This window comes from Acomys russatus, chromosome 30 (assembly GCF_903995435.1).
Source record: "Acomys russatus chromosome 30, mAcoRus1.1, whole genome shotgun sequence".
Lineage (NCBI taxonomy): Eukaryota > Metazoa > Chordata > Mammalia > Rodentia > Muridae > Acomys > Acomys russatus.
The window spans coordinates 17,437,192-17,452,955 of record NC_067166.1 but is presented as its reverse complement, the minus strand read 5'-3'; the positions used below and the strand labels follow the sequence as shown (position 1 = coordinate 17,452,955).

At 46.0% G+C, this 15,764-nt stretch overlaps 1 protein-coding gene across 1 annotated transcript in view; it reads right to left on the bottom strand.

Annotated features, from left to right (window-relative positions):
- Positions 1 to 7,236: 7,236 nt before the first annotated feature.
- The window catches only part of LOC127212228 (disks large homolog 5-like), a 50,034-nt gene continuing 41,506 nt past the window's right edge, over positions 7,237 to 15,764 (bottom strand). The window contains exons 2-6 of the mRNA XM_051172274.1: positions 11,326 to 11,485; positions 9,844 to 9,987; positions 8,807 to 8,966; positions 8,411 to 8,415; positions 7,237 to 7,402 (exon numbers count right to left, since the gene is read on the bottom strand). Of these exons, the coding sequence (XP_051028231.1) occupies positions 7,237 to 7,402; positions 8,411 to 8,415; positions 8,807 to 8,966; positions 9,844 to 9,987; positions 11,326 to 11,485 (635 nt within the window). The remainder of the gene's footprint in view (positions 7,403 to 8,410; positions 8,416 to 8,806; positions 8,967 to 9,843; positions 9,988 to 11,325; positions 11,486 to 15,764) is intronic.

Sequence of the window (15,764 nt, the reverse complement as noted above, 5' to 3'; positions counted from 1 at the left end):
TCTTGGCAATGTCTATCATATCTTCAATGCCTAAGATTCTCTCTTCTATCTGCTGCACTCTGTCTGTGGAGCTTTCTTCTATAGTTCCTGTTCAAATGTCACACTTTTTCATTTCCAGAATTCTGTCAGTTTGTGCTTTCTTTATTGATTCTACTTATAATTTTAGGTCCTGAACAGCTTTATCATTTTGTTCAACTGTTTGTTTGTAGTTTCTTAGCTTTAAGGGATTTATTAATTTCCTCCCAATTTTTTCCTTGATTTCATTAAGGGATTTATTAATTTCTTCTTTAAAGACCTTAATATCTTAATAAAGTTGGTTTTAGAGTCTCTTTCTGGGTTTGTTGTGATTATAGGTCTAGGTGCTGATTTCTGAGTTTGTCTTTGTTGGATGGGTGTTTTGTTCCTTGGTTTCTGCGTCCTCTCTGGATTTTGGGACTGTGTGATGTGATGGCTGTTTGTTGCCTGTTCTGGCCTGCTCAGCTGGTGTGTTCACAGGGAGTGCTTACTGGTGTTGGAGGCTGGTACACTGGGATGAGTTGAGAGTGGGAAGGTTGGAGGAGAAGGCCTTGGGACAGCAGGGGGTGCCTGCTGGGGTCGGGATCTAGGACAAAGCAACAAGTGAGGAGAGGAAGGTTAGAATGGGAATGTCTGTGGGATCCTCAGAAGATGGGAGACAGGGAAGGCTGCCAAGGGTGTTCTGCTGCAGAGCTGAGAACGGGGGCACTGGGTATAAGGGGCTAGAGAGAGAAGAGAAGGTCTGCGGACCACATACCTGCTTTCTGGCAGGTGTGGCCTGTGGTTTAGCAGGGGTTGCCTGCTGGAGTTGGAGGCTGGATACAGTGACTGAGTAGAGGGAGGGAGAGTGGGAGAGGATGGTTTGTGGGATCCACAGGAAATGTGGGGCAGGGAGAAAGGAAGGCTGCAGCTGGTGCTCTGTTGGAGCATTACGGGGCAGCCTAGGGGATTGGATTTGGATTGGATTGACTGCTGTTTTCTCAGTGAATGCTGGCTGGTGGTGGAGGCTGGTTTGGGGCATGGGTTGGAGGTAGGAAGGTTGGGAAAGATGATGTTTGTTGGAGATGGAGTCAGGCAGGAAAGGGACTCGACTTTCTGCTGCTTCTACTCTTTCTTTTAAGACCTGGTTTTGGTATAGGATAGTAGCTGGAATTGTGGCTTTAACTTTATTTATAAATATGCTACTCTCATGATAAAATCCTCATCTTAATTTCGGCACGCACTATCCCCCATAATTAAGACCTCATTTTGGTACAGGACAGTAGCGGGAATTGTGACTGTAACCTTTTTAATAAATGGGGTACTCTCATTATAAAACCCTTGTCTTAATTTACTGCACGAACTACCCCACATCATTAGGAAATGATAGACATTTTAAGTCGCTTGTTTTTTTTATAGTATGAGTGCTTGTGCTATGGTATGAGTGTGTGTGCGTGTGTGTGTGTGTGTGTGTGTGTGTGTGTGTGTGCGTGCATGCTTGTGTGTGTGTGTGTGTGTGTGTGTGTGTGTGTGTGTGTGTGTGTGTGTTTGTCCATGGAGGCTAGAAGAGACACTGGATCCCCTAGAACTGGACTTACAGCCAGTTATGAGCCACCACATGAAGGCTGGAAATTGGACCCAGGTCCTCTGCCAGAGCAGCATGTGCTAACTGCTGAGCTCTATCTCCATCCCATGTCTCAAAATTATGTTAACTTTCCTAACTTACCATAAAACAATTTACCTGTTATTGTCTTCTTTCGTCATGTCAAAGCTCTTAAGCATAAGTAGTGTAGGGCTAGAGAAATGGTTTAGAAGTTAAGAGCACTAACCAGTTCTTCTCCAGAGAACCCAGGCTCAATTACCACCATCCTCATGGTGGCTCACAAACATTTGTAACTCTACATTAAGGCAATCAGACATCCTCTTTTGGTATCTTGGGTCCACATGTGACACAGGCATTCATTAATACAAAATATCCATGTACATATTTTTAATTGTTTTAAAATATAAATACGCAGTAATTCATGATTTCTGCAATCAGTTTACCACACACCTCTCAGGCATTAGAGAAAATACAAGTGGAAATGCACCATCTTTGACTACATCCCATCCTCTCTCATTATTGATGAACATCTTAATAATCACTCTGCTTCCGTGTGTTGGAATATATCACCACCTCACATTCCCTAATTAGTCTCTCTTCTTGTCCAGCAAGCCATCTAATTATAGAATCCTATCCTGAGACTCTATCCTGACAATGATTCTGGCATCAACTGTCTTGGCTTGACCATCCTCAAACATGGACTCTGAAATAAAGATCCAAAGTGCAAAATAGTGATGGGAAGCGCTGAGGTTGGAGGAAGGAGATGACACAGAATAGAGAAAGTACACAGGGGGATTTGCCTTAATAGATAAGGACTATTAAACAAAAACTCCAGAGAGAGCTGTGGGATACCAAGTTATGAGATGTCAATCAGGGAAGTCTGAGAGGCTCCCACAATATGGCCCTCACCAATCCTCTTAGCTACTCCCTCCCCCGCCCCCATATTGACCAGGCTGACTGGCTTCTCTGAGGTTCAGTAGGGGACAGGGGACACTTGTTCCCTGTCATATTGTAGACAGAAGGACACATGAAAGGAGTGGAAAGAAAGGGTCTGGGTGACATGAGTTCTGCTTTATCCAGCCAGAGTTTCTGAGCTGCAGCCATTCCTCTAGCAAGCTGGCTAAGCAGCACTCCATCTCCTCTGAGAGCCTGGAGGATCACATGACTATTTGCATCTGGTTTGCTTGTGTCTCGCCCCCCCCCCCGCCCCCGGGTAGGACACCCTTGGACTTCAGTCTGCTCCTCAGGTGCTGGGTTTCCTTCTTTGGGAAGGTGAGCTCTTCTTCTGGTTTTCAAGAGCTCCTGTGGACTCTCAGCCACTCTCTGCAGAGGGATTGCTTTCCCTGCAGGACAGTTGGCACACCCTGCAGGAGGATGGGAAGGAGTCACAGTGCTGAACCTCAGGTCACTCTTCTGCATAGAGGGGCCTGCCAGGCTGTTCTGCCTGTGTTGTCTCTCGGGAAGAGCCTTTGAGGGCTGTAGGGAAAGTACCAGAACAGGGTCTGCCATGATCTTGGTGCTCAGGAACACAGCAGTGTGCTGACTTGATTATGGCCAGAGCTCTGTTCTTTCATGGAGTCACTGGGTCTCAGAGCTGAATCCCTGGTCTACCCCAGAGAAATGGAGGTGCGCTCACTGGAGTTTCTATCTCTTTCTGAGCAGTTAACAGGGATCATCTCTACTTCACCTGTTCATCCTTCCAACAAAAAGCCGAGAGCACTGCTATGCATGATTCTAGAAGCTGACTTGTTAGTGTTTAAAAAAAAAAGAACAAAAATTAGTCAGTGCACACATGGTATGTACTCACGTATAACCAATCTTAGTCATATATTACAGGATAAACACACTACAATTCACAGACTTAAAGAAGACGAGGAACAAGGAGGAACCATGGAAGGATGATTAAGTCTCATTCACAAAGGGAAATAGAATAGACAGCAGAAATGGTTAAAGAGAGGGAACGAGGTAGGAGAGAGAGAGCACAGAGAGAAGTGACAGTGGAGATTAGAGCTATGGAGAGCCCAGACAGCACGGAGGACAAGCAGAGAAGAGAAGCCATAGGCAAAGGCATCTCTGTGATAAACTGGAGACGTAAGACAGAGTAGGCCTCTGAGAGGACATGAGGGTGACACCAGCTGAGACTCCTAGCAGCAGGGATCATGGAGAGTAAAGAAGACACCCTCTGAGTAGACAGGACTCCAGGTGGAGGGAGGGGAACACCAACAAATTCACAAAAAATTTGATTCAAATTTACCCTGCCTACAATATGTGCAGGGATAAATAGAGCAGAGCTGGAGGGAACATCCAGCCATGCCTGACCCAACCCGAGACACACCCCATGGGAGAGCACCAACCCCTGACATTATTACCAATAAATACTCTGCTATGCTTGTAGACATGACCCTGGCATAGCTGTCTTCTGAAAGGGCACATCCAACAGCAGATCCAAACAGATGTTGAGACTCATAGGCAAACACTGGGTAAAGCATCGGGAGTCTTGTGGAAAAGTTGGGGGTGAATGGGAGGACACGGAGGTGACAGAAGCTCTACAAGAACCCAACAGAGCCAACTAACCAGGGCCCAGTGGGCCTTGCAGAGAGTGAAGCACCAAGCAAGGACCATGCATAGACTGGCCCAAGGCACCCTACACAAATGAAGTAGATGGGCAGCTCAGGCTTCCTGAGGGTCCCCTAGAAAGGGGAGCTGAGGCTGTCTCTGACATAGACTCGTTGTTTGCTTTTTGAACTCTGTACCCTGGTGGGGCTTCCTCACCAGGCTACATGAGAAGAGGATGTGCTCAGCCCTGGCTAGGCTTCATGAGCTGGGTGGGTGATGAGAGGGTAGGGCTCCCCTTTTGTGAGGAATAGCAGAGAGGTGATGGGGGAAGGGGATGAGAGTGTGGACTTGGAGGAGAGGAGGTTGGGGGCTACTTGCATATTGTAAAGTGAATTAAATGATCGATTAATTAATTTTTTAAAAAGAAGTAGTCAGGATAAAAAGGAAGCTGGCACAGTTCCCTCCTTCCGCTCACTAAAGTTTGTAACAGTGAGAATCCCAAAAGGGAATGCTGGCTTTAATCCCGCACTCTGGAAGCAGAGGCAGGTGAATCTCTGCGATTTCAAGGCTAGCCTGTTTAACATATAAAGGTGTGCACACACGGGCACACACACACACACACACACACACACACACACACACATGAGAGCCAACTCCCCATCTGATAAGTTGTTCCTGGCAAAGCCAGGGGCATTTGGATAGAGTTCTGTCTTAGGGCAAAAGTGCAAAAGGACAAGGAGCTAAGGTCAGGAATAGTTCACTGAAGTGTTTGGCCAGGAAGACATGTCCAGAGGCTCCTGGGTGATTTTCAATGTCTGCAAGACCTGGAAACACCATGTCTTTGATTCTGATGCCAGCAGTGGACACTAGAAAGGCACTAGAGCTCAGAGTTCCTGCTGTCTGGGTCATGGAGAAAGGCAGCTCAGGGAACTGTAACCATTTACAATCACGTTGATAAGAGATCAGAGAGCAACCTAATGGGCTGACTTGGGTTGTGAGAGCTGAGAAAAACCTGGCTGCTCATCTAGCTGTGTGGCCATGAAGGGTACTGTCCTTGCTCTCCATAGTGACCCCTTAAAGGGCAGTATAGCCTTTGAAAGGTTGATATAAAACTATAGTCCTCATGCACAAGTGCCAGTAGGAAAAGCCTGGTTAAGCTACACATGTGCAGCATTTAAGAAGCAGCCAAACACAGGCTCTTTCCAGCTGCTAAGATGAACAGGAAGGCCCATTATGTAGCATAGTAACTTGGGAGTAGGCCTAAAGCTAGTCTCGCCTAGTGTCCTGAGTATCTACATACCCTTTCTTGTTAGTGTGAGCTCAGAAAGAGATGGTTCCCTATGGCAGAGAGAAAGCGAAGCCTCTACCCTGCTTCTGCTGCTGAGCTTTTAGAGAGCCTGGGTTGCCAGCAACTGTCTGGAGACCCACACGATTACTTCCTCCACACTTTCACTCTCTGACTCACCTCCAGTCTTAGAAATCAGATTTATTCCAAGAATCAGAGAAAGCGTCACCTGGAAGAAACACTTGCTCAATACACTCTTGAGATCTGTCCTGGCAAAAGGGCAGCTTCGAAGTCCCTCTCATGTCCTGGGCTCGCACATGCGTCTTCTGCACCAGAAACATGCAGCCCGTGCTGCAGGCTCCAAGTACCATGGCTGCCTTGGAGATTCTTCCCAGCACTGCTCAGATGAAGATCTTTTTCTTCTTATCAGAAACGATTGATTCCCCATCCCTAGCCTGCACGAGGAGCATCTCAAGTCTCTGTTTTACCACAGATGACTTCTCCACATTCTCCTCCTCGGAGAGAGGTGAGATCTGTTGCAAAACAGAGAAGAAGTGATGCCGGGGCACGATCCTGAATCCACGGAGAACAGTGAGGCACAAGAGCCCCGCGTGGATACCTGGCAGCCTAAGACGATTAGCCATGTACCTCTCCCCACACAGCGCAGACACACATCCATTTGACTGGGCGAGGTCCACTCCAGCTAATGCAGCGCATGCGCAGGAAGGACACAAGCCCAGCACAAGAGCTGGAGTGATGGCTCCTAGGTGAAGAGCAATTGCTGCTCTCTCAGAGAACCCACATGGTGTCTAACCATCATCTCTCATGGAGGCTCTGACTCCCTCTTCTGAGGGAACTGCAAGAACTTGGAGTAAACACTTACATTAGACAAAATACGTCTACCTTAGACAAAATAAACACAAGTGACCCCCCCAAAATAAACAGAACACCAAATGATAGGGCAAAGGCCAAGAGCTGATAGAAAAATCTATTTCCCACCATGACTTGGAAGGCCATTCTCTCTGTTGTGCAGTCATCAGGAATGCTGTATGGTTAAAAAAAAAAAAAAAGAGGCACATGACCCAGGGTTTCCGGATTTCTTTTACACCCCCTTAGTGAAGGTTTTCATTTCCTCAGAAGCTATAAAGCTGTTCAGGTGTTTTTTCTCATTGATTTGGTTCACGGGCCCAATAAGGAGTGTACTGTATTGTAGGGATAGATAAATGCATGACATCATGGGTAGAGTATGGTGCTAATTCCATCATAAGGTGTGTCTCCATGGAATAAGCCACACTATCAACACCAAGACACCATGCCCTTTGTAGCCATGGTGCCTGGAACACACGGAGATCCATCTCTGCCTGTGAGTTCTTGGGATACAAGAGTGAAACAGCACAGCTGAACAAAATCATGGCCTTAAGGAGTGAGGAATTGAAAATTATACTTTTAATCATAACAAATACATTTTTCATAACAGGCTTTAAAAGGTCCATCAACATTAACAGTGAATATCTTTAGAAAATGTGAAAAACAATAACATATAACATTCCAATAACAAAATCAAAACCAAAATAGGTAAAAGCAAAAACCCAAACCAAAACACCAATAGAAAATTATGCTCAGCAGCATTCCCTCACTGCAGATTTAGCAGCACAGACCCACAGGCTGTGGATGGTCTTGGACTCTTAGTGGGAAGGTGGTCACATTAGTCCTCTGAAGGGGTAGTGTCAGAAAGTAAAGGAAATCAGACCCAGAAGCAGCCTGGCTGGCTCAATGGCTAGAAAAACTTAGGGTCTATTCACACAAAGGTAACAAATTTAGATAAAGAAATGTCATCCCAGGCATTCCATGGCTGCTGGGGATGGGGCTCAGCAGGTGGTTTCTCATCCAGCTGCTCCTTCTGCAGGAGGAGGCTCTCCTGCTGGACTGAGGCCAGGTTTAGCTCATGCTGCAGTCTCTCAGACCTAGGAGAGAAAGACAGTTAAGGCACAGGCCTAGTGGTGATCTGCCCTGTGAGCTGTCAGGCTGCTACCTCCCACCACCTCAATGGCACTGGACAGTTAACATGATGTTTTAACTGAAGTCATTGGAACTCCAACGAATAAGAGTCTAAGAGCTGGACCTGGACATTTCCTCAGCCTTAAGCACATGTCAGAACTTGGTCTAGGTCGTGTATGATCTCTGTTGTCTTAGGAAGGCAAGGACGTTCTACTGTGGTCCAGGGCCATCCTTTTGTAGCAGTAGCCTGCCATAGTCAGCAGCATAGGAGGGATGTACACGTTCTCCATGATGAGCTACTGATGGACCACATCATGTTATAGACACAATGGAGCCTTGCGCCCTGTGTACCTCAACAAAGTCATGAGAGCAGCTCACTCCTCCTGCTCAGGAGGCGCCTGGCACCCAAGTGACATGCAAGGTAGAGCCTGTCCTGCTGGGTAGCGTTTCTTGAGTTGTGTGTCTGAGCACAACAACCCGGCACAGGCTCAGGCACCAAACAGAAACCCGTGTTTTCCTTGGGGCTGGAGCTGCCAAACTGCATCCTGGCTCTCTAACGGAGTGTGCTACAGAACACTCCTGTGGAGGTTCTGATCCTCCCTGCAGCAGACACAGCTGCTGGCTTCATTCTGGAAACACCTTCACCTGTTCTCTCCAGAGAGCCCTTTTCACTGGAATGGGTAAACGCTACAGATCAGGGTCAGGGGAGGGATGCTGATCGATCTGGAGACGTTCCTAAATAATTTCAGCCAAGTGTGGCTGTGGACACCTTGAGATCCCAAACAACGGGAGGCAGATGCCTGTATATGTCTGTGCGTTGAAGGGTACACTGCTCAGAACATATGAAGGAGGACAGAGGGGAGTCCCAATGCCTCAGACACACAGGGCATCAAACATATTGTCCTGGACTGAAGTTCTTGTTGACTGGCCCAGCCCAGTACTTGGAGGCGTTCTTTCTCTGCAGTGGCTCTTACCTTTGCTGGCAAAGAGAAGCCAAGAAAAGACAGAGATCCCAGGTACAGGGGACCCAGATGGCGTCACCCTCTCCTCCCAGCCTAGGCTCCTACCTCATCTGGAGGACCAGCATCTGACGCTTCAGGTTGAAGATCGAGTCCCTCTGCTGCATGGCCAGCTGCTTCCACTTCGCATGCACTGCAGCGTTTCCTCCAGTCTCTCTAGCTCCTGTTGGTTACAAGGTCGTGCTTAGTGGAGGGCTGCACACAGGCGTGCACAGGCTTCCATGCAGGAGCAAGCACATAGAGAGGATTTCTAGAGTGGAGAGTAAAAGCACAGGCGGGTGGATGAGTGGACAGGCAGGTCACTGGGCGAATGCGGCTGGACATTAGCCTGACCCAGCTGACTGCCCCTACCTGCTGCTGCTTGGTCTGGAGGTCGCTGCTCTCCTCTCGGTCCTTGCAGATCTGCTTCAGCAGGGCCCAATCCCCTTGCACTTTCCTGTTCTCCTGCCTCAGCATGTCCACTCTCTTCTTCAGCTGAGTCTGCTCCATCAGGAGCCTGCTCTGGAGGTTGCTGGAAACACCCTCTGCAGAGTCAGCCCCTGCCAACTTCCTCCTTCAAGTCCCTATATCCAGCCCCATAAACCTCACCTGCGCCCCAAGTTCTCATGAAGGACTAGGAAACAGCCCAGGCGGAAGCTGCACTTAGATCACACAGAGAGAGCAGCCGTAGATTAGACATGTCCTAAAGTTCCCAATACCTAGAAGGAAGTTTTAAAGTCCCCAACACCTTAAGGGATCCAAGCCCTTCAAAATGGAAGAGAAGTCTCCACCTGTCTTTTATCTTCTAAGGTCATGCGGAAGCATCAAAAAGAAGGGGGGATGGCAGGCACATAGAGGAAGGGGAAGCTGGCTATCTGGATGAGACCTGACACTCTGGCCATATGGTGGGGAACAATGCTTCCTTCTGTCAGAACTCTAGGAGATGGGAGTAGGGCAGAAGAGGGAGGGAGGGTAGGAACAGGAAGATACAAGGAGGCCATAACATTCAGGATGTAACTGAATAAATTATAATAAATTAAAATTTAAAACAAAGACTGGACAAATACCCTCAAGGAGGCACAGGAGACCCAAGGGGAGAACATTCTAACTACCTGTCCTGTAAGAAAAAGCTCTGTAAACCCTGACGGAGCCCCTGAGGCCCAGGGCTGCCTGACACCCCTCTCAAGCTCAATCCTTTTCTATCTAGAAGCTCCTGAAGCCGGAAGCACAATGCTGGGAGAGGCTAACAGTCTCCTTCACACTTAGCACAACTGAGTGGAAAAGGCACAGGCAGGCTGATGGCCAAGTGGCAGAAGGGATAGAACCAGAGTTGTGGACTCTTCAGTTGAGAAACAAAGAAAGGCTTTGATGGCCATTCCAGAAGGGTTGGGGTCCCTGATGGCACTTACCGATAGAAGCCAGTCTCCTTGTCCAGCTCCCTGAGGTTCTCTGAGGCTTCAGCTTTCTCTGTCTCCAAGCTCTGGAGGTCCATCATGAGATGTTTGTGTTCCTTCTTGAGTTTCTCCACGAAAGGGTTTGGCCTGTTGTAGGGCCTGGCCCCAAGAGCAAAGAACCACATGAATACAGGCCTTAAGAATCTGGTGAAGTCGGGCTGTGCCCTGGCCTAGCCAAACCTAGAAGATTCCACATTCTGGGCCTTAAGTCTTGGCATGTCTTGCTACTCAGGAAACTTGCTTATGAGACAGCAGCAGAGGCTAGGTGTCCAGTGAAGGGTGCCCTGGTGTTTCATGAGTTCAGAGAGGAGAGTCAGTAAGCCACAGGGGCTGGCTATCCCATTCTGTTGCCAGTAGTCCATTCCCCATTTCTTGGCCACCCAAAACCTGTGATTCCATTCTTTTTTTTTTTTTAAATATTAATATAGGCACTTTTTTATTTAGAATTAAATGATTAAGTCTAAATTATATATAGAATTAAAACTCATGATAACTACAAGGTGGAAATAAAACATGGAGAAATGGAGCTTGAAGGTTAATAGATTTATCAGCATGTGATTCCATTCTTTCTTCTTTCAGAGCAGTGATTCTAGAACCTGGGTGACCACTACTGTAGAGTCAGACTGTGCACATAATTCTGGGGATGAAACCCAGCATCAGGACAGCTTCATAAACTACCCAAGGCCTTCCAGTGTCCTCCAATCTGACCACATAGGCCACGGCAGCCCTGCTTAAAGTGCAACTTCCAGAACTCAGCATTCAAACTGTGAGACGGGCAGATCCCCAGCCTCTACCACAGAACCCTGGCTCCTAGAATCTTGTGAGACACATAGACATGAAATCATGTATATATACATACACACACACACACACACACACACACACACACACACACACACACACGATAGAGGAGATAGAGAGACAAAGAAGAGACAGAGAGAAGAATGGAATGCTGAGGAATTGCATGAAGCAATTTTGTTTCAGAGTATAAGGCAGAAGGTCAGAGACAACAGTCATGCATTGAGACAGAGCAAGTAGGACCAGGACAGTCCAGTTGTTACCAGGAGGTTCTAGCACTCAATGGCCTGCCAGGCCAAAAAAAAAAAAAAAAAAAAAAAAAAAATCTCATCCCAAACTCACAGCAGATAGTATGTCACACAAGCCACTAACTGTGAAGGTCTTTCCAAATGCATGCTGGGAACTCACTCTCCACTGCCTCAATCCCTGTCTTCTGTGATCAGGCCACAGGATCTGAGGAAGCAGAAGAGTCCTTTCCCCATCTCAGTCTGCCCAAATTCATGCCTCTCCTTTGAGAAGCATCGAGGGACATGAGGTTGGGCACAGAAACACCCTGGAGGTGCAGCCTCCTGGAACTCATGACCGTAAAAGGATAAAACGAAGGTGACATTGCAGACACAAAACTGACACAATGAATACCTATTGTCCAAGGATCCTTCTGTTAGGAGGATCAAGCGATCCCGCAGGTCATTTCGTTCCTGGGTTATCACCTGCAGCTGGGTAGTCAGCCTCTCCATTTCCTCCCTCATCTGCCTCTTGGAGAGGTGATTTGTGGGGGATGATGGCTCCCCACTGGCCCCTGTAGGGAGAAGAACTCAAGTGAACTTGCATAGTGACAAGGCATAGAGGTTTGACAGACAACCTTGATTTCCATACTGGCAGAGTGTGTGGCTGACACCCAGTGACATGCTAAAGATTTTGTCCCAGGCCTGAGCTGCCTGCTCTATAGATCTCAGCTCTCCCACCACTCTTTAGAGAAGTGGCTATCTAAGTAGCCATGTGTTTTCTTCGCCTTTCTACACATGCTTCAGGTGACCACAGAGATGGCCTCTTCAGGCTTATTCACAACTGCACAGGATGCAACTTGACTTCAGAGCCCTTGAGCCTGGGGTTACAGAAGCCAGGAGAATAATGGCAGTCACAAGAACTCAGGGGCTGTGGACAGGCCTGGACCCCCTGCCTTTCATTCTAGGACAGTGACTGTGGATTCAAAACCCGTCGAGTAGCAGAACAGGATCAGCAGAGTGATCACTTCTCCCCTCGACAGACCAAAACGCTCCAGAGCTGGCAATAAGGATCCAGTCTTTGTCTTGGTCCATGACCTGTGACAATTAGTTTACACTAGAGATTTGCTACCCACCCACAACTACTGATTCATAAACCCATAGATGCCACTGTCAGGGGAGGTGGTCAGAGGAATCCTGAGAATATAAGGTCATGGCCTGGAGCATGTTCCTGTCTCTGTTACTGCTGTCCCATAGCCAAGGCACCTAGAAGAAACCAATGGGATTGAAGTGCTGTGATGCCCTGCCCTAAATTGGGAAACAGTGGCGCTCCTTGACTCCTGATGGCCATCTCCCATTGTCCCTATGTTACCCCTCAATGCCCAGTACGAGTAAAACCTTGGAGCTGCCAGTAGAACAGTTTTGGCTTCCCTAACTCCAGACTTTGGGGATGGATGAACTACTCTTATGGAATCCTGGACTTTCAGGAAGATTGATAAGCAAGGAAGTTTATTTGATTCCTGGAGCCTCCTGTTCCTGTACTCCATTACTGAAAAGCCCAGCTCAAACCCACCTCCTCCAGGAAGCTCTCCATCCCCTGCCCAATACTCACTGCGCCTTCCCCAGAACCACCTCACTCTTGGTGGTTTAACCTCAGCTGGAAGCCCAGCTTCCTTCTGACTCCCTGGGGTTTCTCTATGGGCCCCATTATTTCTTCCAAGTAGACTCCTTAGTCTGGCCAACATCTTGACAAGACCTATAGGTACTGAGTGAGTGCCCTTAGAGCACTTGCTGTTGCTACAACAGTGGTGACATCACAGGGGATGCCAAGAGCTCTCCAGGATACAGTAGAATGTCCAGGAAGGGGCTGCTGATGTCATGGGGAACAGCCTTTGCCTCCTTGCTCATGGTCTCCTTGTACTTAGCAGAAGCTGAGGTGCCCTTTCCAGCATTCTCTCCTGGACATAGCCATTGACCACCACTTCCTCCCCAGCCAGAGGTCTGCCTAGGCTGGATTGGAAACAGCTTAGCTCTTCCCATGTGGGGAACTGAGTGTTCACTTTCCAAACAGCACTCAGAAATGATTGTTTCCTTCCCAACAACCTCCTATTCATCAATATGAGAAATTAAACAGTAGTGAGAGGTCACACCAGGATGGATGTGGAGGAAAGGTCACCTGCCTTAAAGCATCAGAACAGTGCTGCTGGGCATTTCATTAGCAAATATTATTATAACTATGCTGTGTTGTTATTTATCAATATTAATATGTTACTAAAGCCACTTTAAAGTTAAACAAGTGTGTGTATGTGTGTTTGCATGTGTGTTTGTCAGTGATGGGTGTGTGATAGTCAATGTCATCAACTTGACAGGATATAAAACCACCTAGGAGTCTGACCTCTGCACATGTATCCATGTTTTGTGATTGCATTCATCAAGGTGTGAAGATCCACAGTAAACATTAGTGTCACCATCCCATTTAACTATTGATCTTAGTGCCCGGGCTCTTGTGTTCCATTGAAGAAGTTGTCTCCTGTGCCGATAAGTTTAAAGCTCTTCCCCACTTTATCGTCTGTTAGATTTAGTGTATCCAGTTCTACGTTGAAGTCTTTGAGCCATTTAGACTTGAGTTTTATGCAGGATGATAAATATGGATCTATTTGCATTCATTTGCATGTAGACATCCAGCTAGACCAGCCCTGTTTGTTCAATATGCTTTCTTTTTTCCATTGTATGGTTTTGGCTTCTTCATCAAATATCAGGTGTCTATAAGTATGTGGGGTTATTTCTGGGTATTCAATTTGATGCCATTGATCAACCTGCCTGTTTTTATGCCAATACCATGTAGTTTTTATTACTATTTCTCTGCAGTACAGCTTTAAATCAGGGATGGTGATACCTCCAGAAGTTCTTGTATTGTACAGAACAGTTGTAGCTTATGTTGGTCTTTTGTTTTTCCATATTAAGTTGATGGTCTCCTAAGTTTGAGCATGTTGTGTCTTCATTTCATTGAGTTCTAGAAAGTTTTTAAACTTCCTTATTTCTGTCCTGACCCAGTTGTCATTGAGTAGAGAGTTGTTTAGTTTCTATTACTTTGTAGACTTCTGTTGTTTATGTTGTTGAAGTCCAGCTTTAATCTATGGTAGTCCAATAGAATACAAGGTATTATTTCAATTTTCTTGTATCAGTTGAAGCGTGCTTTGTGACTGACTACCTAGTCAATTTGGAGATGGTTCTGTGAGGTGCTAGGAAGAAGGTCTGATCTTTTGTGCTTGCATGGAATATTCCTTAGATATGTTAGGTGATTTGATTCATAATATCTGCTAATTTCATTATTTCTCTGTTTAGTTTCTGTCTCAATGACCTGTCCACTGGTGAGAGAGGGGTGCCGAAGTCTCCTTCTACTATTAATGTGTGGGGTTTGATGTGTGGTTTAAGCCTTAGTAATTTTTTAAAATGCATGTGGATTCCCTTACATTTGGGGCATGTATGGTGAGAATTAAGAAGTCATCTTGGTGGATTTTTCTTTTGATGAGTATGGAGTGTCCTTTCCCATCCCTTTTGATTATTTTGCTTGAAAGTTTATTTATTAGATATTAGAATGGCTACTCCAGCTTGCCTCTTGTGTCTGTGTGCTTGGAAAGCCTTTTTCCAGCCCTCTACTCTAGTGTAATGTTGTTGCTGACATGTGTTTCTTGTATGCAGCACAATAATGATGGATCCTGTTTTACAACCATTCTGTTAGCCTGGGTCTTTTTATTAGTGAGTTGAGTCCATTGATACTGAGATATATTAAATACCAATCCTGTTGTTTTGATGTTGGTAGTCTTAGTGTGTATGTGTGTGTATTTGGGTGTGCGTTCCTTCTTTTGTTTTTGGGTGGAATTATTTATTTCCTGTGTTTCCTTGGATATAGTTATCCCAACGTGGCATGGAGTTTTCCCTTAGTATTTTTTGTAGGGCTGGATTTGAGGATAGATATTGCTTACATTTGGTTTTGTATGGGATATCTTGTTTCCTCCGTCTATGGTGATGGAGAGTTTTTCTGGGTATAGTAGTATAGGTTGGCATCTGTGGTCTCTTAGAGGCTGCAAGACATCTGTTCAGGCCCTTCCAGCTTTTAGAGCCTCTTTGGAGAAGTCAGGTGTAGTTCTGATAGGTCTGCCTTCATAAGTTCCTTGACCTTTTTCCCTTGAAGCTTTTAATATTCTTTCTTTGTTCTGTAAATTTAGTGTTTTGATTATTACGTGGCAGAAGGACTTTTTTTTCTGGTCCTATTTATTGGTGTTCTGTAAGCTTCGTGTATGTGTATAAGCATCTTTTTATTTTGTTTGGGGAATTTTCTTCTATGACTTTGTTAAAAATATTTTCTGGTCCTTGGAGCTGGGAGTCTTCTCCTTCTTATATTCCTGTTATTCTTAGGTTAGATATTCTCAGGAACTTGTAACTTTCACATTTTTGACTTGATGTATCAATTTCTGCTATCATACCTTCCATACCTGACATTTTCTCTTCTATCTCTTGTGTTTTGTTGCTTCTGTCTCTTGTTCTTGTTCTCTTCCCTGTTTCACTCCTCTAGATTTGCCCCAATTTGTGTTTTCTTTATTGTTTCTCCTTCCATTTTCAGGCCTTGAATAGTTTTACTCATTTCCTTCATGTATTTAATTGTACCTTCCTGTATTTCTTTAAATGATCTAGTTATGTCCTCTTTAGAGTTATCTACCTATTTGATTCTATTTTCCTGTATTTCCCAGTGGGATTTATTCATTTCTTCTTTAAAGACCTCTGTAATTGTCATTGGATTTAAGATCATTTTCTTGTGCTTCAGCTGTGTTAGGCTGTCCAGGGCTTGCTGTA